The sequence below is a fragment of the Arachis duranensis genome, chromosome 6 (genome assembly GCF_000817695.3).
Source record: "Arachis duranensis cultivar V14167 chromosome 6, aradu.V14167.gnm2.J7QH, whole genome shotgun sequence".
Taxonomy (NCBI): domain Eukaryota; kingdom Viridiplantae; phylum Streptophyta; class Magnoliopsida; order Fabales; family Fabaceae; genus Arachis; species Arachis duranensis.
The window spans coordinates 42,201,840-42,229,311 of NC_029777.3; the positions used below are offsets into that span (position 1 = coordinate 42,201,840).

Consider the following 27,472-nt stretch of genomic DNA (forward strand, 5'->3'; position numbering starts at 1 on the left):
AGTGTATAAATAGGAGCTAGTTTGATGTAATTAGGACCTCTAGACTTCATTTTGAATTTTCCTTTTTACTTGCATTTTAATTTTGAACTTTTGAATTTCTTAGAGAATTGGGAAGGAGAATTGATCTCTCTTCTTCCTTGTTCTTGCTTGAGCACTCTCTACTTTTCTTGCTTTTGATCTTGGGTGAAGAATTGAAGAATTTCTGTTTTAATCTCACCTTGAGATCTCTTGTTTACTCTTTCTGCATAATTGAATTTCGAATTCCATTTACTGCTTCACCTTCTACTCTTTCTGCAATTTGCTTTCCTTTACTTCTTTTGCAATTGTTCTTGTTGGATCAAGGAAGGATTTGAGATCTAGACTTGTTATCTAGTCTCTTCCACTCCTGAGATCTTCAACCACGTTTAATTTGCTGCAAATTAAGCATTGCTTTCCTGTTCTAAATTCTTCAAGGCATTTTACTCTTCTATTTGAGATCTACTTCACTGCAATTCAATTTGCTCTTTTATGTTTAATGTAATTTACTTGTTCTTGCTTAATTTCTGCAATCCCAACTCCCAATCCCTTTCAAGTAATTTACATTTCTTGCACTTTAAGCCTCAGCCATTTACATTACTTGAAATCTAAGTTTCTGCAATTTACATTACTTGCACTTTAAGATTCAGTCTCTTTACTTTCTTGCTCTTTGATTTACTGCAATATTCCATTCTCCCTTTACATTTCAAGAAATTTAGCTTCTGTTAATGATCAACCACTCAAACAATACTTGATTCGCTTGACTAAATCAACCACTAAACTAAAATTGCTCAATCCTTCAATCCCTGTGGGATCGACCTCACTCTAAGTGAGTTTTACTACTTGATGTGACCTGGTACACTTGCCAGTGAGTTTTGTGTTGGATCGTTTTCCATACATCAAAGTGCTCCCCCAAGGCTCAAACTTGAGGCTTCGCTAAAGACAAGGAGGAAGCAGCGCTCTTGCCAAGAGCTGAGCGCTACTCCCCTTGCTTGGCCAAACCTTGTGACGCACCAAGAGAGCCTTGGCAAGCTTGGATGCTGTGCTTTTGGGGAGAGCTGAGCATTGCCCTGGGAGCAACACCCATGGGCCGAAATTCAATTAAAATTCTCTTTGAACTCAATTCTTCACCAATTGAACCAAGGCCATCCAGACCCACTCTTCCTCAAATCCAATGCAAGCTAAGACTATTATCATCACTCAATGGCACAAGGATCAATTAGATTAGGATTTTCATTTTAATTGTAATTTGTTTTAATTTTATTTTCACTTTGTAAAGCCTATATAAGACATCATTTTCATCTTTGTGGGGGAGCTCTATTAGGGAAGGTTGGCTCCACTAGGGAGCATTAGGATTAGAGAGCTCTCTCTTTTAGTTTTCATTTTTGTTTTCAATCTTGGGTTGAGAATTGAAGAAATTCTTTTCAATCTCACCTTGATAATTCTCTCTGTTTGCTTGTCTGCATAATTTCAGTGAATTGTGATTTGAATCAAAGCTCTCTTTATTGCTTTCATCTCTATTTCTTCTTCAATCTGTTTGCTATTGGAACAAGGAAGGGATTGAGATCTAGACTTGTTTTCTCATCTCGTTGAGCTCCTGAGATCTTCAACCTCTCATTTAGATTTTGCAATTGCGCCAAGCTGCTTTCTGTTTTGATTTTTCAAGTAATTTTTCAAATCTGTTTGAGTTTGCTGCATCTTTTACTTCTCTGTTTGATTGCTATTTACACTTCCTTGTTTGATTTCTTGAATCCCAACTCCCAAAATCCTTTTATTCTTCCTGCAATTTAGATTTCTAGTTGCTTGAATTATTTCTTTCTTTAATTTCCAGCACCAACTCCCCTTTACATTCACTGCAATTTACATTTCTTGCTCTTTAAGTTTTTTACCCATTTACATTCTACAACTCTAAATTCTATGCAATTTACATTCTGTTGATCAACTTCACACAATTCACTCAATATTGGCTTGACTAAACTAATCACCCACTAAAGTTGCTTGATCCATCAATCCCTGTGGGATCGACCTCACTCTAAGTGAGTTATTACTACTTGATGCGACCCAGTACACTTGCTGGTGAGTTTGTGTGTTTGGGATTCATTTTCCAAAAATGCACATCACAAGAGACTCTGATGCTTAAGTCAGTAAGGGCTTTAGGCAGGTTTTTTTTTGTAGGATTAGAGTATGTGTTATACCTGGGTGCTCCAGTGTATCTATAATAGTGCTTGACGATCTTTCTTTGAGATAAGTTTGTTATCTTATCTTTATCTTTTGCGAGTGAGATCATATCTTTAGCTAACTGCCTTCTAATAGGCCGTGGTCCTTTCATTCTGGGCCTCCTTGGGCCTTTGCGGCAATTGTCCGACCTCTTTCCAAGAGAGGTCGTTTGGTGGGCCAAACATTCAAAGAGGTCGGTCCTTTGTCATCGTTCAACCTACGCCTTATAGCTCGGTCTAGGGTATGAACAGTGCCCCTGCTTAAGCTTGATGCCAGGGCATTTTGGCCAGTTTCACTGACCTTTTCTTTACTGTTTTTAGGGTAGTTTCATGCATTTACTTAGGAAATAAGATGGTTTTGGGCAAATATTCACTTATGACTTGATTCAAGCATACATGGTGCATATTACATAATTTCATGAGAATTTTGCATGAGTTTAGTGATAAATAATAGGTTGCATTACTCATGACTTGGACTAGAGCTTTGATGCACTCTATTGCTTGATTTCAGGACCAAAGGAAGCAAGGAAAGGGGAGCTAGCTTGCAAGGATAAAGAGAAAAGTAAATTGCCAATTAAACACTCTCAAAAGCCATCAACGACCACGTTAAAGAATCACGTTAACTAAATTAACATGAACTCTAACGTGGAGAAGAGAAGTTGAGCCAACGTTAGTGACACCCAACATTGTCACTAACGTTGGCAATTGCTCATAAATAGGCCACGTTAGAAGCCACGTTAACTTAGTTAACGTGGCCTCTAACGATAAGGAGGGGGAGAGAAGCCAACGTTAGTGACATTCAACATTCTCACTAACGTTGGCCTATGATATAAAGCACCACGTTAACTCCCACGTTAACTTGATTAACGTGGAAGCTAATGATGAGAAGTGAAGAGTTGTCGACAACGTTAGTGACATTCAACATTGTCACTAACGTTGAAGCAACCACACAACCCCCAAGAGCCACGTTAACTTCCATGTTAACTTAGTTAACGTGGAAGCTAACGATGAGAATTGAAGAATGAGCCAACATTAGTGACACTCAACATTGTCACTAACGTTGGGATGGCTGAGAATGGCAACGTTAGAAGCCACGTTAACCTAGTTAACGTGGACTATAACGTGAGACCTAGGGGCACATTGGAACGTTAGTGACAATGTTGAGTGTCACTAACGTTCTCGAAGGATAGCAAAGCCACGTTAGGAAGCCACGTTAACCTAGTTAATGTGGGATTCAACGTGAAGTAAATGGGTGTATTGGAACGTTAGTGACAATGTTAAGTGTCACTAACGTTCTCGAACATATATTTTCACTCGGGTTAGCACCCCTAACGTCCTGAACTAAAGTCTATGCCCACTGCGCACTTTATCTCTGCAAGTAAAGCCAAGCCCAAATGAAGAAAAGAAACTGCTTCAAACTCAAGGTCCAAAGGCCCAAGATTTGAAGAATCACACTAGAAGCGGAGAAGAGTAGTATATATAGGGGTAGCTTTGAATTGTAAAAGGAGGCTGGAAAAGAGGAATAGAACGACTCTCTGTATTTTTATTTCTCTACAACTTCTAGTTTCATGATGTATTCTCCATCTTTGTTTTCAATTTCTAGAGCTATGAACAACTAAACCCCTTTCATTGGGTTAGGGAGCTCTGTTGTAATTTGATGGATCAATACTAGTCTTCATTATTCTTCTTATATCTTTTCTCTTGATTTTACTTGAAAGCTTTCGATCTTCATCCCATTGGGTAGTTATCTTGGAAAAGAAGCTATTCAAACTTGGATCTCTTCTGAGCCTTAAAAGAGGAATGAAGAGATCAAGCTAGAAATGCTTTCTCATGCTGGACCAAATTGGGTTTGGATGGATATGTGACTATAATCCTCTCAATACTTGATTTGGGAAATGCATGTGGTATAATCAGTGACCACACTTCATCTCTTCTCATGAGCAATTGACCAAGGAATTGGCTATTAATCAGGATTTGAGAGATTGAATTGCAAGAAATTGTAATTCAATCAATTAAGATTGCCAAGGAGATCAATGAGTGCATTGATTGAGGAAGAGATGAAATGAACTTGATCCGGAGAATTGCAACATCTCCTAATGCCCAATGAACTCCCCATCTCTGATCTTACCCACTCTCTTTAATTTCTGCATTTACTTTAATGAGCAATTCCCCCACTCCCATTTACAATTCTGCAATTTACTTCCGTCATTTACTTTCAGCCATTTTAAATTCTAGCATTTACTTTTCTGTTATTTACATTCCAGCATTTTATTTTCTGCAAATCTCTACCCATATTCTGAATTCGTTTAACTAGAGCATTCTTCTAATTAAAGTTGCTTGATCAATCAATCCTTGTGGGATTCGACCTCACTCTATTGTGAGTTTTTACTTGACGACACATTCGGTACACTTGCCGAAGGGAATTTGTTGAGAGACAATTTCCAACATGCATCAAAGCTTCGACCTTTCCCCGAAGTTATGCTTCTAAGCCTCGACCTTTTGTTGGGGAAGTCGTGTTCAAGCATCTGTCTAGTTGAGTCTAATCTGCTTCTCCTCATGCGAGTTTTCCATATTTAATGCTATTTTTGAAACGCAAAGCTTTTTTGTTTTCGCTCTTTAATTGCGGCATTGCTTTCGAGGACGTTAGTTCCTTGGGAGTGTGCGAGCTTTTTTAAAGCCTTTTTAATTTGGGCTTTTATTTTTGTTGTTTCGTTTCCCTCTTTGAACTTTATTTGAAATCAAAGAAGGGATTTTTATTCTCTTCAGCTTCCTTTGTTTTCTCCCGCTTCATTTAGCTCCTCGCTTCTATGTAAAAAGCATTTTCGTCTGGTTCCTTCGATTTTGCCCCAAGCTTTCTTCCCCTTTGAAGACTTTTTTGAGGCACTTGTGGATCGTTTGGGTTTTACTGTTCAACTGTTGCCGTCGCTCCTTTCTTCATCGCAGGTTGGCATTTTCTCGTTCTTCTTCCTGGTCACGTTTTTTCCGTTTTAGTGTTTTGTTTTTCTGCTGCATGCTTCTATTTTCCTTTCAAAGTTTTGATCTTGCTTTGCTTTTTGTTTTGAAAAAGGTTGAAGCTTTTTTTGACTTCGCGCTTTTCTTGTTTGTTGGAGGGGCTAGGGTTTTCGGACTTCTTTTCGTCTCCTTTCTGTATCCGTATTGCCTTCAAAGGGTGCTCTTTGGTTTTGATGGTCATCTTCTCGTTTTCTTTGTAAACCTTGGGGCGCCCTTTTGTTATCGTGTTGGTTGTTTACTGGCTATATTTTCATCTCCTTTCTTCTGCCCTAGTTGTGTGGTAGTAACGCCCTTTCTATTTTCTTGCTGTAGGTGTAGTTTTTATGTCTTCTCATAAGAATATTGTTGAGATGTCCACAAAAGTCTATTCTGATAAGGCTGACTGATTAGATTCCATAGTGCTAGGATGTGTCACTATAGCAGACCCGAAGTATTGTGAGAAGTTTAGGAAGTTTCATAGGATTTGTGAGAATAGGGAGGATGAGAAGAACTACGAGCTGTTGTTGCCCGACCCTGAGGAAAGGGTCAGTTTTCCCCCCTTAAGTCAGGCAGAACGTCCGTTCTTTTACGCATATGACTGCTTTTTTACCAAACTAGGCATTACCCTTCCCTTTACCGCATTTGAGACTGATTTCCTATGGAATTGTAATGTGGCCCTCTCCCAGCTTCACCCTAACTCTTGGGCCTTCATGAAGATTTTTGAATTGTTGTGCCAAGAGCTGGGTATCCGACCTACCCTCTCTCTTTTTCTTTACCTGTTTGTGATGACTAAGCCGAGGATGGCCAAGAAGAAGGCTTCTTGGATCTCTTTCCATGCTACTCAGGGAAAGAAAGTTTTTTCGATTTTTGATGATTCTTTTCATGATTTCAAAAATTTCTATTTCAAAGTATGGGCTGTTCAGGATGTTCACCCCTTATTTTTGGATGAGAATAAAGAACCCACCTTACCCCTTTGGTGGCAAAAGGATCCTGTAGTCCTTAAGTATCCATGGGAGAGTTTAGATGAGGTTGAGAGGGCCTTTGTGGGTGTCTTAGAGGAGCCTTGGGGGGATCCTCCTCACTTGGACACAAAGAAGTTTTTAGAAGATCCTGGTCTCCTTCGTTTCGAGCTAGGTAATGCCCGACTTCTTTATAAAGCAATTTTCTTATTGCTTGTTTTTCATCTGTCTATTGCATAACTGTTTCTGTGGTTCCTTTCTTCTTTTCCATAGATGGTTGCCAGTTCTGATTCGATGAAGTTTCTTAGGAAGACCAAGAAGACGGTAGCTGCCCAGAATATTCAAAAGAATATGTCGGGGGAGGGCTCCTCCCAGGTCCCTCCGAAGAAGCCAGAATCTGATCCTCAGGGTTCGAGGAGGGTCATCCCGACACCTCGAGTTCGGGCGCCCTCTACTGATCTACTCTTGGTAACTTCTGGTGTTGCCTCCTCTCCTACTTCATCTGGCCCTTCTCCCAATAGGCCAAGGACTACTGGGGCATATGATCTCAATGACAAGGACTTTGATGGTGTGGCCTTTGCTACGAAGTGTATTGCCCCTTATGGCTTCGTCCTGATCGACGATGTGTCCATCCACCACCACCTTGACTTCGTATCCAGCAACAGTATTCAGATGGCTAATTTCGGCGCTGCTCTATCTCGGGACTTTAAGAAGTTTCCTATCTATGCTAATAGTGCTTTTCTGTAGAAGGCCAATGCTGATTATGATAGGGTAGAGGGTTTGAGGGTTGAGTTAGAGGCCAAGAATGTTGGGTTAGAGCTTATGGTGGAGAGGGAGAAGGCTCGGGCTACTATCGCAGAGGCCGCTGTAAATTTAGCTGAGGATATGGTGAAAAAGGCCAAGGAGAGTTACACTCGGACTTATGGTGAGCTTCTGGAAGATAAGGAGAAACTCCAGTCTGCTTATGATAATTATGCTGAGCTTCAGGGCCATGTGGTGAGTGACATGACCGCTCTGTATGAGAATTTGAAGGCCTAGGTTTGAGTTCCTTCTCCAGATGCCGACCTCTCCTTATTTAGCATGGACAATGTTATGGAGGATGGTAAGATTGTGCCTACTTTGGATGATGACGAGACTCCTGCATTAGATCCTTCTGCCAAGTCTTTTGTAGCCCCTTCTGCCGAGGTGTCACCTCCTGAGGCTGAGCCCAACGTGGAGATCCTGAATGGCCCGGATGGTGTTGTTAGGGCTATTCTGATCTCAGTCATCCCTCCTATTCCTCAGAACATAATGATTGGAGTGAAGCTGGACCCTATGTGATCCTTCACATTTTATTATGTATTGATGCGGTCCGACTTGTGGACCTTTAAGCTCTTGATTTTTTGTAATATTTTGGATATTTCTCTGACACTTTATGGTTGCTTTCAAGCAACTTTTTTTGGGTTTAAATCAAAGTATTTTTGCCCTTGGGTTTATGTAATACCTTGGGCTTTGAATGCTTCCCTTTTGTGCTATCCTTTTCTATTAACTGTGTTGGTAATCTGAGGAGCGCTTTTATTCACCCTATCATGTCCTCTTGCCTGAGAGTGGCTTCCTGGCTGGGCCTTAGGATTGGATTTTTAGTCCTTCCCAATCAGGACTCTTTCTGGTGATCTCGATGTAGTGTTCTTTTTATGAACTTGTTACCTTTTTGTAGTTTTATGCGAGTTTAGTGTTACTCCATTCTTGGATGTTTCAATCCTTTGCAGCTTGACCTTTGTAGGCTTACAGTCAATTCCAATAACTTTTCGGGTAGTGTTTTTTAACTAGAACCCCCCTTTTTAGTTTATTCGGATGACTTTTGAGCTTTATTCAGACTTTGAGAGTGCTTTTGCTTTTTAAGTAATGTCCTTTTTGGACTTTTACCCTTCTAGCTTAGCACTTTGGCACTAGGACTTTCAACCTTTTTGGCCTTTGTATGGTGATATTCCCTTTCTAGTGATCCTTTTAGATGGTCCGACTTTTCTGTCGGGCCTTTTGAAGTTATTTTTAGCAACTCCGTTTTTTATCCAACCTCGTCAAGTCGCTTTATATGGGTTACTTTCATAACTTCTTGAATTAATTTGAGTTTTTGTCGCTTCACCTTGCCGACCTTTATGATCGGGCGATGAATTTTGCATTTTCTCGAGCCTAAATTAATGCGCCTTGGTAGGAACCATTTTAGGAAATCTGTAATTTTACTAAAGATAAAAAGTAGTGAGAAAAAACATAAACAAGAGTAGGTACGTTTGTGGAGTTACTCTGTAAGTCGGGCCTCTTTAGGTCTTGTCCTGGTGCCTCATTAAAAAAACCCTTTGGTGGGAAAAAGAGCGCAACTTGGCTCAAGGTCTTGTTCTAACTATAGTACTTTCTTAGGTTACAGGCATGCCAAGACCTCGGGAACTCTCACCCTGGGGATCGGCCACCCTATAATAACCTTTCCCTAGTACTTCTGTAACTCGGTACGGTCCTTTCCAGTTAGTTGCTAGTTTTCCTTCTCCTGACCGACCCGATCCGATATCATTTTGGATTAGGATAAGGTCGTTGGTAGCGAAGCTTCGTTGGATTACTTTCCGGTTATATCTTGAGGCTATTCGACGCTTTAGCGCTTCCTCTCTAATCCGAGCTCTTTCTTGGACCTCTGGAAACAGGTCAAGTTCTTCCCTTTGTGCTCGGGGGTTGGTATCCTCATTGTAGAAAATCACCCTAGGGAATCTTTCCTCTACTTCAACGAGGATCATTGCCTCCATTTCGTAAGCATGTCGGAAGGGTGATTCCCCGGTAGTGGAGTGTGGCGTTGTCCAGTATGCCCATAGGACTTGCGGGAGCTCTTCAGCCCAGGCTCCTTTTGCTTCCTGCAGTCAACGTTTGGCGGCATCCGCCTGTCCATTGGCTTGTGGGTGTTCCACTGAGCTCTTCAGTCAGAACTCGTGCTTGATTTTCAGATCAGCTGCCAGGTTCCTGAAGCCCGTGACGGTGAACTGAGTACCATTGTCCGTGGTGAAGTAGTCTATTCCTACAATGAAAAATTTGACTTGCCCTGATCCCTGGGGGAATGTTTCAAGGAGGTCGAGCCCCCACTTTGCGAATGGCCAGGGTGAAGTAATGCAGATGAGCTCTTCAGGTGGTGCGATATGAAAGTTGGCGTGCTTCTCGCATGGGGGGCACATTTTGACGAACTTTGTTGCTTCCTTCTGTAAGGTCGGCCAGTAGAAGCTGGCTCGGAGGACATTTTTGGATAAAGCTCGTGCCCTGAGGTAATTGCCACATATGCCACTGTGAACTTCCTCCAGGACCTCCTTTTTTGCAGAAGTCGGGACGCACTTGACGAAGGATGTTGAGATCCCTCTTCTGTATAGGATGTCGTGTACCAGGGTGTAATATTGTGCGTCCCTTATGAGCCTTTTTGCTTCCTTCTTTTCTGTGGGAAGTATTTCGGACTTGAGGTAGTTGATTATGGGGGTCATCCAGCCATGGTCCTGATCTGATATGTTTAGGATCTTCTCTTATTCTGAGGTCGATGGGTTTTGTAGAGTTTCTTAGATGAGGCTTCTATTATTGCCTCCTGGTTTGGTGCTGGCTAGTTTTAAAAGTGCGTCGGCTTGGGCATTTTGTTCTCGAGGTATATGACGGAACTCATATCCCCTGAATTTCTGGAGCTATTATCTAGTTTTGTCTAGGTATTTTTTTATGGTGGAATCCTTTGCCTGGTAGCTTCCTTCTATCTATGAGGTGACTACTTGTGAATCGCTGAAGATGGTCAGTTTTTGAGCTCTGACTTCTCTAGCCAGCTTTAGACCAGCCAATAGGGCTTCGTACTCGGCTTAGTTGTTTGAAGCGGGGAACTCAAATCTTAAGGAGAGCTTGAGCTAGGTCCCTTGATCGCTTTTCAGGATAACGCTTGCTCCACTTCCGGCTTTGTTTGATGAGCCGTCGACGTAGAGGTTCCATTCAACGGGGGATCCTATGGTGTCAGTGTACTCTGCGACGAAGTCGGCCAGGTACTGGGACTTGATGGCCGTCCGGGCTTCATAAGTGGGGTCAAATTCGGACAACTCGACTGCCCATTGTAAAATTCTTCCAGCCAAGTCGGTTTTCTATAAGATCCCTTTCATGGGCTGGTTGGTCCGTATTCTGATGGTGTGGGCTTGAAAGTACTGTCGGAGTCATCGGGAAGTAAGTATGAGGGCGTAGGTAAACTTTTCTATCTTTTGGTAGTTTAGTTCGGCCCCTTGTAAAGCCTTGCTGATAAAGTAGATGGGTTGTTGTCCGTTGTTGTCTTCTCTGACTAGTGCTGATGCTATCGCCCGACTTCCAACGGCAAGGTTTAGTACCAGTTCTTCTCCATGTCAAGGTCGGGTCAAGATAGGTGATTGCCCCAGGAATGTTTTGAAGTCTTGGAATGCTGTTCGCATTCTGGTGTCTATTCAAACCTTTTTCTTTTCCTTAGGGTTGCATAGAAAGGGAGAGATCTTAAGGCCGATCCAGCTAGGAATCTAGACAGGGCTACTAGTCTTCTATTTAGCTGTTGTACCTCCTTGACGCAGGTCAGGCTTTTCATGTTGAGTATAGCTTGCCATTTGTCTGGGTTTGCCTCAATCCCTCTTTGGGTGGGCATGAACCCTAGGAATTTTCCAGCTTCTACCGCAAAAGTGCATTTTGTGGGATTTAGTCTCATCCTATGCTTTCTTATGGTGCTGAATACTTCGGCGAGGTCGGGTAGCAGCATTTGTTCTCTTTTGGGTTTTTACCAGCATGTCATCTACATAGACTTCTATCAGCATTTCGATGTGGTCGACGAATACTTTATTCATCAACCTCTGATATGTAGCTCCCACGTTCTTGGGTCCGAACAGCATGACTACATAGTAATAGTTTGCCTTCAGTTTGAGGAACGAGGTCTTCTCTTAGTCGGATTGATGCATTGGGTTCTAGTTGTACCCCGAGTAGGCATCTATGAAGGAGAGGTACTTGTATCCCGACGAGGGATTGACCAGGGTGTTGATATTCGAGAGGGGGGTAGGGGGTCTTTAAGGCAGGCTTTGTTGCGGTCCGTGTAGTTTACACACATCCGCCAGTTTCTATTTGGCTTTTTGACCAGTACGACCTTGGCCGGCCACAGTGGGTATTTGACCTCCCTTATGAACCCTGCCTCTAGTAAGGCTTGTGCCTATTCCTCAACTACTTGTGATGTTTCTGGTATGAGCTTTCTGCACTTCTGCTGCACTGGTCGGGATCCCGAGTACACCGCCAATTTATGGCACATTAATTCGGGATCTATGCCGGACATGTATGCGGCTTTCCATGCGAAGAGGTCGGAGTTGTCCCTTAGGAACTTTATTAGTAGCTCCTTTAGGTCTTCTTTTAGGTTTGCACCGATATTTATTGTTTTATCTTTGGTGTCTCCGATTTGGACCTCTTTGGTCTCTCGCCTTCTGGTTGTGGGCAAAATTTTTCGTGAGCCCAGGTTCCCCCGAGTAAAATGGTATTGGTTTATTTTCCTCTGGGGTCGCCTTTAAGGTTCAGGCTTTTGTTAAAACATCGTCGCGTGAGCTTTTGGTCTCCTTTTATGGTGGTTATCCCTTCCAGGGTTGGGAATTTCATGCATAGGTGTAGAGTTCAGACTACTACGGAGACTGATTTAGGGTCGTTCGTCCTATAAGGTCGTTGTTTGCGGAGTTCACGTTGACCATAATGTAGTCTATGCTCAGTGTTCTGGACCGGGTTCCTTTTCTGAAGGTCGTGTGTAGTGGGATGTATCCAAGGGGCTAGATCGGAGCGTCTCCTAGCCCGAACAGGCTGTTGAGATATGTTCTGAGCTCTTTTTCTTGTAGTCCGAGCTTGTCGAAGGCGGATTTAAATAGGATGTTCGCAGAGCTTGCCTGATCAACTAGTGTTCGGTAGGCATTGGCATTAGCTAGTATGTTGGTAATGACCACGGGGTCATCATGCCCAGGGATGATGCTTGCGGCGTCTTCTTTGGTGAAGGTGATAGTAGGAAGGTCGGGTGACCTGTCCCCTTCTTCGACATGATATACTTCTTTAAGGTGTCTTTTGTGGCACAATTTGGAGATTCCCCCTCCTGCGAATCCTCCGTTGATCATATAGACGTTCCTTTCAGGGGTGTGAGGGGGACGTTCGGCTCGTCCGCCCTCTTCATCACTCCTTCTCTTTTTTGGCTCATCCATTCTGGTGGCGAGGAATCGATCTAGTCTTCCTTCTCGGGCCAATTTTTCTATGACATTCTTCAAGTTGTAACATTCATTAGTGGGATGTCCATAGATCCGGTGGTATTCGCAGTATTCGGTCTGACATCCTCCCCTTTTATGTTTAATTGGGCAAGGAGGTGGGATCTTTTCTGTGTTGCATATTTTCTGGTAGACGTCAACTAAAAATACCTGAAGAGTTCCTAGGCTTCTCTGTGGATTGGTCCTCCTTTTTCTTTGACTCTTTATCCTTTCTCCGAGATGGGTAGGAGAACCCAGCTTTGAAGGTTTCTCCTAATCAGGATTTTTCCTCGATATTGATGTATTTTTCAGCCTGTTCTTGTACTTCATTTAGGGATGTGGGGTGCTTCATGGATAAGGAGTGACTGAATGGCCCGTCCGGTAGGCCGCTGATGAGTCCCAAAATGGCTACTTCTGTGGGGAGGTTATGTATGTCAAGGCATGCTTTGTTGAATCTTTTCATATAGGTGCAGAGGCTTTCCCGGTCTCCCTGTTTAATCCGTAACAGGCTTCGAGCATGTTGGCCTTTACCCTTTTGTATGGAGAACCTGGCTAGAAATTTTTTGGCGAGGTCGTCGAAGCTTGTGACTGATCTCGGGGGCAAGCTGTCGAACCACTTTATTGCCATTTGGGTCAGGGTGGTCGGAGCGTCTGAGGCATCCGTGAGGTACATCCGACTCCTAAAGTTGCTGAGGTGATGACTTAGGTCGGACGTGCCATCATATGGGGTCATGTCAAGAGCTTTGAAGTCTTTTGGGACTTTAGCTTTCATGATTTCTTTCGTGAACGGATCTTGGTCCTTGTGGGGGCTAGTTTCACGGTCAGAGCGAGTGGTTTTAGCTTCCAGGTCGGCTTTGAGTTTTAGGAGGTTTTCTTCCAGTTCCCGATGCTGTCTTGTTTCTCTCTGAAGATCTCGCTCGGCTTCTTGTTGTCGTTCGGCTTCTTGTTTGAGCTATTTGTGGTGATCCTGCTTCTCATGGATGGCATCTAAGATTTCAGCGTTCTGGGGTTACTTGTCTCCCTTGGAGTGATGTGCGTCCTTCGGGGAGGTTGGTGTAGCATCCGTGTTCTTCATTGGCGTTCCTTCTTTTAATCCGGATGTGTGGTTATTGGTAGGAGGGTTGTCTACCATGACGATGGGATGACTTCCAGATCCCCGGCAACAGAGCCAATGTTCTGAGGGTTACCTGAAACACTGAGATCGATCTCGGGTGAGATCTTCTGGTTTGGTCAAGCCTGTCGTGTCCGACTTGTTGGGGCCTGAGGTGCTGCTGGTCCTCAATCACCGAAGGGTGGTGGTACCTGCAAGAGACTCTGATGCTTAAGTCAGTACGGGCTTTATAGAATTGGAGTATGTGTTATACCTGGGAGCTCCAGTGTATTTATAAAAGTGCTTCACGATCTTCGTTTGAGATAAGTTTGTTATCTTATTTTTATCTTTTGCGAGTGAGATCATATCTTTCGCTAACTGCCTTCTAATAGGCAGTGGTCATTTCATTTTGGGCCTCTTTAGGCCTTTGTGGCAACTGTCCGACCTCTTTACAAGAGAGGTCATTTGGTGGGCCAACCTTTCAAAGAGGTCGGTCATTTGTCATCGTTCAACCCGGGCCTTATAGCTCGGTCCAGGGTATCAACAGAAACCAAAATTGACAGGAGTATTCATAAACTAAAAATGAGAAAATTGAGAAAATGACAAAAGAAATTAAGAAAATCAAGACAAAAAAGCATAGAAACATAAATGAAACTACATTAAAACAAGAATTAAAATCTGAAATTAAAAAGAAACTAAGACAAAAATCCCAAATTCTAGAGAGAAGGGTGAGTTTCTCTCTCTAAAAAATGACCTACAACATGATACTAAGCTACAATAATTGCTCCCTCCTTCATCCCTCTTCAATTTAGCTTGGAATAGATTCAAAAATTAGTTCGACTAGGTTTTGGAGGACCAGAATTCGCCCCAACGAATTGCAATTAATGAGCTCACGTGACCAGGGTCACGCGTACGTATGCGTGACCTGACGAAATTCACCCTCACGCGTACATGTGGGTCACGCGTACACGTTGCCATAAGCTAACAATTGTGTGTATGTTCGGATGCTGAAGATTCCTATCCTAGTTATGGACCACAAAGACTCAAGTTCACCTAATTACCCAATTTCTAACCAAGAGTGTGAAAAACTATGCAAAAACTATAAGAGACATTTTATCAAACACCTAACATGCATTAAAAGGAAAAGCATATTAAGTTGCAATAAAAATAAAATCTATGCTACCAATTGCATGACAATAATGATCAAAACTCAAATAGCATCAAAGAAACATAAAACATTAAAATTGCATTAATGAAACCAAAATTGACAAGAGTATTCATAAACTAAAAATGACAAAATTGAGAAAATGACAAAAGAAATTAAAAAGATCAAGACAAGAAAGCATAGAAACATAAAATAAAACTACATTAAAACAATAATTAAAATCTAAAATTAAAAAGAAACTAATACAAAAATCCTAAATTCTAGAGAGAAGAGAGAGCTTCTCTCTCTAGAAAATAACCTACAACATGATACTAACACTACAAAATTCTTATTTGTTTGAGCAAGTTTTCTAGTGAGAGTTATTAGAACCTCCACAATCTATTTTATTTATAACCATTTTAAATAATTAACAAAACTCCCACAGTTTATTTTCAACCCAATTAATTATAAAAAACCCAACAAAAACAAATATTTACCAAGCCCATACCAAAAATGAAAAAAAAATAAAAGAGTTATTCGAGAGAGAGAGAGAACGAGTGAGTCTGAAACCCTAAAATATGGATTCCATCGCCACCGCCGTTCAATTCCTTGCCACCATTGCTGCCAAGTCTCCTCCGTCAACGCGTCACCCGCTGGAGTTTTGAATGGAGGACGAGGAGATTGTGAAGCCTCTCAGTTTGTGGAGCTCTCACCTCTCGGGATAGTATTTCAGGGATGATTCCATTCAAATCGTTGAGTAATGCTTAGATATTTTGTTTCTGCATCGTCTTTGACAGCGGCTTCTTTCGCTGGTTCTGATTTTGCTCCAACAGCTTGAAGCACTCAGAGCGCGGTTTTTTCGCCGACTCGGTGGCACTGGCTGAGGAGATCTGGAATGTGAGCAAGCTGGAGTCTCTAGAAACTTTGATTGAAGCTGCATTCGAAGCTATCAGATCTCGTGGAACTAATTCTCATGTGGTTCCAAGTCATTACGGTGAGAATTTGTTCTTGTTTAGTAAAGACTTAAATTTGGTGGTTTAAATTATGTGAATTGTATATGACACATTCTGCATTATAGGAATTGACTGGTTTGAGTACAAGAGACAACCAAAGAAAGCAGACCAAGTGAATGTGGAAGGGGCTAGAGTTTGATCTAATCCCAAATCGGATATAATCTGGAAGAAATACCAAGCAAAAATGCTTGCCTGAGTGCGCCTATTACCCTTCTCACTCGTAGTTCCCCAATCGTCTTTGGACAACCCACCCCAATTCTGACTAGGGACGGCCTTTTTAAGAAGATATCGTAATATCCAGATCTAAGATCTTACCGCATTCCCTTTTTTGCTGGGCTTGTTGTCTTGTACTTTGAAAGGGACATTATTTAGACTACTACTGGCGCTTCCTATGTCGTAGAGTTATCTATTTAATTATTTGCTTGCGGTATATTTTTCCTTTGTTAACATTTTAATCCTTGTGCTAATTGTTTAGGGTCATTGTGGTTTTTGTTGGGTATTTGGTACTGTAGAGTCATTATCAGATCGCTTTTGCATTCATTTTGATGTGGTAAGTAATCTTCTTACTGAGCAACGTATTGCTGTGTGTGAATATCAATAAATACATATCTTATTGAGGATATTTAAAGAGGAATTTATGCTCTATATGTATTTTTAACAACAGAACAGTTTCATTGATTTCAGTGAAAAAAATGGAAAAAATTAACTCTTAAGTGGGAAAATTTGAATGTCATTATCATGCTTCCCTACAACTGTACTAATAGATTTCATATCCAAACCCAAGTGATGACATTTCATTCAATGTCATAAATCCTACTTTGTATCTTGTGCACAAGAAATTGAAGGATTTCTTATGATTTATGAATCATGTGCATCCTTTATTGATAAGTCATATCAGCTCTTTCTGAACAATTCTTTTAAGCATATGTCATATAATGATGCCTTTTAGATTGATTATTCAGCTTTGTGAAACCAAAAATTATTATTCACTTCCAACTATCAATTGCTTTGATGAAGAACTTTATTGAATGTATTCACCATTACATGCTTTATTAAGGACAAGAGAATATCTTGAATAATACTGCTGATGTAACTAGGATGATGGTTCTAGAGCTCATAACAGGGAGAATGATGATCTCGGCGATGCAATGTCATGATCTTCAGCAGAAGATTTAAAGCGACCAAATGGTAGGTACTTAATTTTCAAAGAAATGTTTAGTTCCATGCTATCATGATCCTTCTGGCCATAGCTTTTTAAACTTTGATTTTATTGTTAGCACATTAAGGATATAATTGGGAGACAAACAATGATGATTATGGAAAAGCACTTTAAGATAGTTTGAACTCATCTGCATACCCTTCATATTTTATTTGTTAGCTTTTTAAACTTTGATTTTATTTTTATGCTTTATTAAACTTTATTGAATTTATTCACCATTACATGCTTTATTATATCTTACTGAAATGATGTTTGCACTAGTTTAGTATTTTTTTATGATAGGATGAGGAACTGGATATTTCTCCTGCTGAGATCGATGAGGAATTGGTGATTGAAGATGATGACATCTTTGATGACGAAGATGATGACCATGAAGATGTATGCTATAATTGTTTCTTCTTCCTCATTTGGCTAAGATTCTTTTTTTCGTGTTTTAATAGTATCTCTTTTGAATTATTCTATTTTTTTTCTCTTAGAAATACATAAAAAAAATTGCTTTTTTTTTTCAGTTGTTTTCTCTTTTTCTCATGATTAATATAGCTTTTGATAAGTTCAATTCTGTGCAGTTTTGGTTGCTTGCATTATATTTGGCACTGTTCCCCTATCTTCTATTCAAATTTTATCTTATCTAAATTTTCTTATCCTTTCGATTTTAGATTTTTAACATTCATCCTTGTTTGTTATTAATCAAGGTTGAACAGCATCATTAAGCTCTCTTTTACGTTTTCTTTTTCTTTTTATAACATAAAAGACAAATTTAAACTAATGATTACCACTTTTTAGTCACTCCAAAAATCTAATGGCTTTGTGAAATATATGGGCTTTCAGCTACTCAAGAAGAACGATGGTTCTTTACAAAAGATTCTTCAGGAATCTTTGAAAAAGGTAACCATATCTTCTTTATTTGAGATGCTAATAATGAGGTTATGAGTGTGGTCTTTCAGCCTTCTTACTTTTTAGCTGCAAATTGTGTTGCACAATTTGGAATAAAGATTAGATCATTCGAGTGTCATTATTATGTTTATTAATCTGGAAAATACAAATTGCATAGTTGATTGTCTCTACATAGGGTATCTTCATATTTTTAGATGACAGCTAGAATGCTTTAATCAGCCAAATTGATTTTAGTGCTTTATATAGTTGAAATATAATCTCTATTTCATCCAATTGGGATGCGAAGGGATTCTTATATTAGTTACTACCTAGTTTAGTCGAGGTCATATTGACAGACCCAAGTGTCTTGTTTTATATTTCAAAGTATTTTTGTGTTAAATTTTGTTTAGATATGTAATATTTTAATTTCCTTCTAAATTTTTAATGTCTTATTTAAATATTTCTTTTAAATGATAATTGATTAGTATTATAATAATATAATTCTAGTATTTAGATTAATTGTTTAAGAATAATATTGATATGTTTGTGGAAATTAAAATCCCACACGAATGTGTCTTTTTTTTTAATTCAAAATTTTTTTCTGGAGATTCTAAATTGTCACAATGATTAACCAAGTATTGCCACAAAACGCTAGCACAGAATCCCCAGAAAAGGGATAGAAAATTGTCACTGAATGGAATTGTGGGGGTTGTGAAAATTCGCCACAAAGGAGCTCGTGGCACCTCCAATTTTGGGGATTTTTGAAACTGCCATGATCCTTTTTGTGGGAGTTTGAAACCGCCACAAACAAGAAAAAAACTGCCACAAATGATTAAAATCCTTGTAGTGTAAGCTACCCTAATTGCTCCCCCTTCATTCCTCTTCAATTTGGATTGAAATCGTTTCAGAAATTAGTTGGATTGGGTTTTGGAGGCCTAGAATTCCCCCCCAGTGAATTGCAATTAATGAGCTCACGTGACCAGGATCACGTGTACACGTGTCATGCGTACGCGTGACCTGATAAAATTCACCTTCACGCGTACGCGTCACCATAAGCTAACTGATGGTTTCAATGGCTAAGAGAAGGGGGGTTGAATCTTAGCCCCTTTTTCACTTCAGAACACTTGCTTGTCTTTTAAACAACTTATGGTGATTTTTGTCTCGTCCCTAGCCACGAGACTTTTCTTTTTGGCTCGTCACTTGGCACGAGATATTTTGCAGTTTTATCTCCTGGGCAGCAGAAACAGAAAATAGAGTAGAAGAGAAGGAAAATAACACCCAAATATATCCTGGTTCAGCTGCTAAGTGCAGTGTAGTCTACATCCAGTCTCCATCACAACAATGATGGAATTTCACTATAATCTTCTTGATTACAGATTATAAAGTGCTAACCCAACTTACAAGGGGATTCCCACAGAATCATGATACACAACACAGATATACAAAGGAACTCTAAGGACATCTATGGCTTTTTCTTTTAATTTTGCACTCTCTGCCTTTTTTCGCTCTATGACTTTTTCTTACAAACCTCACTGTTTGCCTTTTTCCATGAGACTCAAGACATGACAAAATTAAACAGAAAAATACAAAACAGAATACATTGAAGGAGAAGAAAATCTGTTAGTCAGATAACTCTGAGAACTCTGTGCCTTGCACTCTCACACTTTCTCCTTGCTTCAAGCTGTGGCTATTCTCCCTTTTTATAGAAGGGGGAAGCCTCCATAGTTGAAACCAAAAACCAAGCCAACTTCTTCTTCTCCATGCAAACCGGTTCGGCCAGAGAGAGAGAAGAGATAACCCATGCAAAACCCAACATGCAATTACCTCTAGTCCTTCCTTGGTCATCAATCTTCATCAATCCGAGCGCTCCATCCTTGGCTTGCTCTCAAAGATGAATTTCTGGCCCTTGATGCTTCATGATGATGATAGCATCATCTGCTCTAATCTCTGCTTCTTCCATCACGTAGCCACCCAAGCTACTTCCTGTGGTGGTTGAGCAGAATCAGAGACAAGCCATCCCTCCAAGGATCTTTACCTTGCTGGTCGAATCTTCTTCAACCATTTTTGGTATGAAGAAGCCAAGATCTCATCACCAAATCTTATCACAAGTGAATGAGAATCTTAGCCACAACATACTTTTTGTTTACTTTTTCTTGCCATCATTGTGATGGTCTTTTGGCGTGTCTTTCCTTCTTTTCAGTAGCTCAATGTAGCTTCCATGGATTGGCTGTGTAAGGACCGAAAGAGATGAAGAAAGTTAAGAGAGAAGAAAGAGAAATTTGAACATTAACTAATGGATTTTGATAAAGCAAATTAAATGTCCACTTTCCTTTGTTTCTCGGTGGCGTGCATCATTAAAGAGGCCATCAAATCAGTCATCATTTCTCTCTCATGGTTCCAAGGTCTGAATTAATTCATCTTAATAAAATTTTGAATTCCATCACATGATGAATAAAGAGATCTGTTGGAAGTAAAGGAACTTTGCTTTCTTTGCTAAATGGATTCGGACCATGCATTTGGTCTTTTTAGCAAATATATTAATTTGGGCTTATGGTAATGATTCAATCCGGCCCAAATGATCACAAATTGCTTCAGCCACTTGATATAGGAAACTTTCAACATGGCTGAATGCTTATAAGCATATTGGGCTTGCAATAATTTTTCTTTTCTGTTCGGCCCATTAAAAAAAATTGCATCACAAAATTATTAATTAACACATGTTAGATAAAAATTAAATCAATAATTTTGTAATTAATTATTTCAATAATGTTTGTTCATCGTCAAATTAAATTAGAGTTTTTCTAACTCATCACTAACAATTATGCGTACGCACACATCAGGTGCGTACGCACGGATGCTGAAACTTCCAAACTCCATTTTTTCATGATTTCTTCTCTTTTGCATGCTCTTTTCTCAATTCTTCAACCCATACTGGCCTTGGAAACCTAAAATCACTTAGCAAACATATCAAGGCATCAAATAGGATTAAAGTGAATAAAATTTAGCAACTAAAAGGTCTAAAAGGCATATTTTTACTTTCAAGTACAATTTAGGAAGAAATCATGAAACTATGCAAGAAAAGTTGATGAAATCCACCCAAATAGAGCAAATAAATATCATGAAATGTGGATTCATCATTCATGTCAAATTTTACAGCTATGTTTTGAAAATCAAACCTGCCTTTCTTGTTTAAATTGTGGAAGGCCTCCTGAATGATAACAATGTTGTCTTGTATGAGTCTTCCTCCCATGAAAGTGCTTTGGGTAGGTGAGATTAATCTATCCAGAAACTTGTTTAATCTAAGGACAATGATTTTTGTCACGATCTTGGAAATGTAATTACAACAGCTAATGGGTCTTAATTAGCTGAGGCATTTTGACTATTTAACTTTAGGAATCAGGACCACCGTAGTCTCTCCTATGTCCTCTGGCATTCTCCTACTAGCAAAAACTTCCTTAATAACATCACAGACTTCTCTACTTATGATATCCCAATGCTTTTGAAAGAATAAACCATTAAGACCATCTGGTCCAGGCGCTTTCAGGCTTCCCATACTAAAGGTTGCATCCCTTATTTCCTTATCTGACACTTACATGAGAAGCTCCCTGTTCATTTCCTTTGTGGCCTTTTTCGGAAAAATTCGGGTACTTTCCTCTACATTGCTCCTTGTGGTTGTAAAAAGTAGATTAGTGAAATGTCTCTTCACAAGTTCCATGATGTCCTTACTTCCTGTGATCCAATTTTTCTCTGCGTCCTTTAATCTCTCAAATTTTGTTCAAGTCTCTCCTTTGAATTGTTGTTGCATAGAAGAAGGGGGTATTTTTGTCCCTAAAATTCAGCCACTTTAATCTTGCTCTTTGGCCCCAATACTTTTCTTCTTTCTTCCATAGCTGTGATATTTCTACCTTTAAATTCTTGATCCTTTCCTACTTTTGTTTTGAAAAATCCTAATTCTATAATTTTGAAATTTCTTCCTTAAATTGGTTAATTTTCTTATCTGCTCTAGAAAAGTTTCTTTTGCTCTATTGCTCCAATTCCTTCTTGTAACTCTTGAATTTTTCTTGTCATTTTTTCCATTTATTCCTTTTATTCCCATGCTCCTCCCATCCTTGCTTAATGATCTTCTCACAATCTTCATGATCTTCCCAATATGCTTCAAACTTGAAATGTCATTCAAATTTCTCTCTCGGTTCTAGCCTTAATACCAATGGGTAATAATTAGATCCTATCGCCGGGAGGGCGATAAGGGTTGCGTTTTGATATAATCTCCTCCATTCCCATTTGACAAGAGCCCTGTCTAGCCTCTCTCTTGTAACGAACGCAATCCTAGGATTGCTAAACAACATGAATTTTCCTCCTTTAAGATCAATGTCCATTAATCTATTGCCATTCACAAAGTTTCTAAATTCTTCCACCTGCTCTTTTGGCTTTAGGTGTTGGCCCACCTTTTCTTCTTGGTTCAAAATATCATTAAAATTCTTAATTAACAACTATGGTTCATTTTTATTCTAATTTTGAGCTACTAAATCCCTCCATTGTTTCTTTTTTTTTTGCCAAAATTTAGGGTCTCCAAACACAAAATAACAATCCCACTTATTTTCTTTCCTATCTATAATATAAGTTTTAATAAATTTATCACACCAAGAGTAAATTTTAAGATTCATATTTTTATTCCATAAAAGACTTAGACCTTCGGACAAGCCCCAGGATTCTACACAAAAAAATTTATCAAAATGGAGCTCTCTCTTTAACTTTCTGATTTTGCATTCCTTAGCTCTTGTTTCCATGAGGAAAACTATGGCCAAGTTGATTTTTGTATAAAGATCTATTAATTCGGAATCTGTCTTAGTTGCCACCACACTCCGACAGTTCCAACTTACTATACTAATGGCTGGGGTTAGGGTATGTATGAGCCCGCCTTCTCAACCATTGTACTACTGAAAACAGTTTGCTTTTTTCCTATAACCACGTCTCTCTCTATTACCTCTTCCTTCTTGGTCCTCTTGGTCTCGGTGTTGTCTTGAAGTAATTCTTCTTCTTTTTCCTCTCATGTAGCTTTTATCATCAAAGTGTCCTGCTCAGCCGTCTTCCTTTTGATATTCAATTTGCTTATGACCTCCATTGTTAGTCTCTTTTCCCATTCAGCATACGTAATTTGTGTCTCCATTCTCCCACTTTTATCTTCATCCTCCTCTTTAGCTAGCTCCATAAAATATGTGCCTCCCCCTGCTGGTTTTTATATAATTAAATTCTTCTCTTATGCCATACCATCCTTCTCTTTTCCCACTCCCCTAAGTGCCCAAATTTTCCTGCTATCCTCCTCATTAAATTCTAAATACTTGCCTTTGTTTTGTTGTTCCATTCCTCCTACTGCATTTGCTGTATTTTTAGCACCAAAACTGGACTTAAAAATCTCCCCTATTGTTTTTGGTCCCGATTCATCTTCTGTTTTATTGTATTACCTTCTACATTCCTCTTTTTTCCTTGTCCTTTCTTTTATCTTGTTGGTTTACTTCCATGAGGCTTGTATGGTCCATATTGTTTGGACTTTCTACTTCTGAGTTAATATTTTTCTCTTCTCTCTGTTGTTTCCCTATCCAGTTCACAACTTCTATTCCCTTCTTTATTGAGCCTGGCATATTAGTTTTCCTTTCTTTTTTGGCTCTGATCTCATTCAAAACAGTCATAATTTTCTCTAGTATCTTCTTAGCTCTTTTAATATAATTCCCTTGATTTTATACCATCTCCAACTAATTATGAGAAATTTCCTCTACTTACTCTGAAGCTCTGAGTTCCTTTTGCTGCAACTGCTCTTGATTTTCTATTGCTACTTTCTTTCCTTTTTCATTCCTTATCTCTTCTAGATTTCAGCTTACTCCGCTGGCTGCAAATTCCTGTAGTTCTTTCACTCTCTCATAGTTGTTCTAGATGTCATGCGCCTTCGTCTTTTCATCTCCTTCTTAAGATTTGCTCTACTTTCATCTTCGTCCCTCTCCTGTATTCAAAGATTTGGCTTGGTCTACACCTAGCCCAGGAGTATATATGGGTACCTGTGGATGCCACGAAGCCATGACTATCTCTTTGTTACATTCTTTTTTGCTATGTCCTATGACCTCACAATTCATACAGTAACTATCTTAAAGGTGCTCATATTTAAAATGAACCCAGACATTCGGGAGGTTCTCCCTTACCATATAGAAATCTGTTGGTAAAGGCTTGAGAATATCCACAGCTACCCTTAAGAAAGTTCTCACGAGCACATGGTTCCTCATTGGATCTTCCACATTTATAACAATCCCCATCACGCCTCCAATGATTCTGCCGGTTTGGCTGTTCAAGTTCTCCAAGGGTAGCGCATGTATCTAGACCCAAAATTCCATGTATTGGTGGCTGACCTCTGATATTGATTCATGTTGTGACCATGGTTGGAGATTTAGAAGATGACATTTTATGCTCCATGGCCCCCGTTTTCAAACTTTGTAGTCCTCTCCACATATCCTTACAGTTTATCAAAACTTTATTGCGTCCCACTTCAAAGATGGAAACTCCTTATGGGTTCTCCCAGATTCTCAGAATGGTCTTTTTGCTACTTCTAAATGGGACTTCTTTGTTTGATATGATTTTTACTAATAAATTGATGCTATCTACCTTATGTTCCTTTTGCGTCTTTGGTTTGATAGTGATTATTTTTTCTTCTATCGGCTTCCCTCAAAAGTTGGACATGCTTTGTAACATCTTGTGTAATTTTTTTTCGTGCAGTGACATTGGTGGATGTGTGTGGTTATTGATTTATGACTAACGTGATAAACTAGTTTGAAAAGAAAAGGTGATAAGAACCTATAAATTCAAATATTTAAAAACGGTACTTTTTAAAGGCTGTCATAAAATTTTTTTAGACTTATTTAGTATTTTATTTTCTTAAAGACCTATAAATCCACAGTAAAATTTCTTATAAACCTACTTGTCCTATGGCTCTTTTAATTATATATTATCACAACAATAAGGTCAACTTCTTTGTTCTGTATATTTGATTTCTCATACAAATCTAAGGGAAAAAAAAAAAGCATATCTTGAGAAGCTATTTTGTAGTCGAACATTTTAATTTCAGCACCCAAACCGAAAATATCAATTAAGTGAAAAGAATATTTGCTTCTCCAATTCAATGGATAGTGTGTTAATTAGAAGCCGTTTTCTTCGCAAAGTGAATCTAAGTGATAAATTTCCGTGGATCAAAAAATAGGAAATTGTAAAGGCGGGAAACATTAAAAAATGGAATGAAAGAAGGAAATCGACATCTCATCGAATGTAAAAAACTAAAAAATAAAAAATGGAGAAGTTTAGTGATTAGATTTGTCACAATGGGCCATACATATTGGTGTCACTCCCTTTTGACAATAACACTTCACCTTTCATTCGGCTTTGGATTGGATTGGCTATCACGCGGGTTGCCTCTTCATGACCCCAAATCCACAGTCATTTCCCTTTCCTTACTTTTATTTCTACTCATATTAATTCAAAACCCATAACCAAAATACAAAAAGTAAAAAAAATTATATGTTCTTGCAAAATCATGTAGGATTATATGTATACCTCATGAGTTACTATTTTATGGTTTATTTTGTATTAAATTGAGTGAATTTTGTCACTTATTCTCACATTTATGCATATAATTCACATATTTTACATTATTCTTCTTAATTTTGTGCTATGATTGAAAACATGCTTCTTTGTCCTTATAATTGCTAATTTTAGTCCTCTCTTACTATCATTTGATACCGTGATATGTTTGTTAAGTGTTTTCAGGATTTATAAGGAATGAATGGTTTAGAGAATAGAAAAGAAGCATGCAAAAGTGAAAGGAACACAAGAAATCAAGTATTTAAGAAGCTGGCAGCAACGCGTACGCATGGGTGACGCGTACGCGTGACTGGTGCAGCAGGCAAGCGATGCGTACGTGTGGATGACGTGTATGTGTGATCAGAAATTTGTTCAGCGACGCGTACACATGGCTGATACGTACGAGTGACGAGCGTCACGTGCCTCAGTAAAGCGAATTCGCTGGGGGCAATTTTTGGGCTACTTTTGACCCAGTTTCAGGCCCGAAAATACAGATGAGAGGCTACAGAGTGAAGCTGGAAGGGGAGATCCATTCATTCACTTTTCATCCACACATTAGGTTTTGAATGTAGTTTTCTAGACTCCTCTCTCTAGGTTTAGGGTTTCTTCTTTCAATTTCTCTTTAGGTTCAGGTTCAATCTTCCTTTAATTTAGTTTTCTCTTACTTTTATTTGTTTAAGCACTTTAGTTCATCTTCTTCTCTTGTAAATTTTCCTTTTTCGCCATTTTTATGTTTATGAACTCTTGTCCCGTTAGATTTCTTTTAATGCAATTTATGTTTTCCATGTTTTACTCTCTTTAATTGTTAGTCATTGATGCTTGCAATTTGTTGTTTAGATTTAATATTCTTTGTTAATTTTCTATGTTCTTATTTTATGCCTTCCAAGTGTTTGATAAAATGCTTAGTTGAATTTTAAAATAGATTTTTATGTTCTTAACTTGGATTGATCAATTAAAGACTCTTGAGTTATCAAAAATCTTTTGTTGATTGGTAATTAAAGATTGCCGGTTAGCTTGAACTTCACAAAAGCTAGCCTCTCACTATGTGTTGACTAAGACTTATGAACTTAAGTTGATTGTATGCACTTGACTTTCCTCCATTGGTTAGAGGTTAACTAAGTGAAGGCAATTCATATTTACCATCATAATAGATAATGATAATAAGGATAGGATTTCTAATCCTCTTTCCTTGCTAAGAGTTTTCGTAGTTGTTGCTTTATTTTCTTGCCATTTTTACTTTCTTGTTTTTCATTACAAAATCCAAAAATATATTTTTTCATAACCAATAATAGTCATACTTCCCTGCAATTCCTTAAAAGACGACCTGATGTCTAAATACTTCGGTTAATTTTATTGGATTTACTTAAGTGACAAACAATTTAAATATTGATTGAGATCTAATTGTCGGTTTAGAACTATACTTGTAACGGATATTTATATAAAAATCTTTACCGACATTTTTCCTCTGTCAATACTAAAGATTAGCTATTAGCTAGTGAATTAGTTATTCATATAAAGATATATTAGAATACACAATATGCAACAAATATGTGTGCTATATTCAAATGGATAATTAATTTGGCGGTTAAATTTTAGTGTATACTAATATTTTTTTACATTTTTGTGTGAATGTTACAGCAATGTTAAAAAGTTTAATTATTTTGAAGAGGAGAATGGAACAATGGACGAGAGGCAAGAATCAATAAACAGCTAAGTATAACCAAGTGGCAGCTAGCATTCCCTTATTTTGGCAGCATAAGAGGGAACAGTAACGTGTTATAAATGATTAAGTGGAGAGACAAAAGCAATAAGATTGAAGGTTGAACTCATAAACCAAAGTAACTTAATTACCTCCATTTTGGTTTGTTTGTTTGTTTAAACAATAAATAAATAAAAATGCTTTGCTTGGACCAGGTTGAATAGCATTGCTTTCAGAGAAAACCACACCAATCCAATCCCTTCACCGCACGTGGGGACAGCAACCTTGTACTCCTTAAAAAACGGCACCGCATAAGGCTTGGAACAGAAGAAAGAAACCAAAACATGAGATGAAGAAGAGAAAAAAAAAAGTAACAGATCTAATCATAAAA

At 38.9% G+C, this 27,472-nt stretch overlaps 1 protein-coding gene and 1 long non-coding RNA gene across 4 annotated transcripts; one reads left to right on the forward strand and one right to left on the reverse strand.

Annotated features, from left to right (window-relative positions):
* Positions 1-12,703: 12,703 nt before the first annotated feature.
* On the reverse strand, positions 12,704-13,198 carry LOC107493921 (uncharacterized). Its single transcript, XM_016114953.1, has one exon. The coding sequence runs from the start codon at positions 13,196-13,198 to the stop codon at positions 12,704-12,706; it is 495 nt and encodes a 164-aa protein (XP_015970439.1).
* Positions 13,199-16,148: 2,950 nt separating this feature from the next.
* On the forward strand, positions 16,149-25,703 carry LOC127748324 (uncharacterized). Of its 3 annotated transcripts, none has more exons than XR_008010292.1 (5): positions 16,149-16,223; positions 16,771-16,861; positions 17,175-17,270; positions 17,721-17,777; positions 25,560-25,703. It is a non-coding gene; the product is annotated as an uncharacterized LOC127748324 (long non-coding RNA). The 3 variants fall into 3 exon arrangements; XR_008010294.1 differs by having other exon boundaries at positions 25,569-25,703; XR_008010293.1 differs by lacking the exon at positions 25,560-25,703 and adding an exon at positions 24,525-24,595.
* The last annotated feature ends 1,769 nt before the right edge of the window (positions 25,704-27,472 follow it).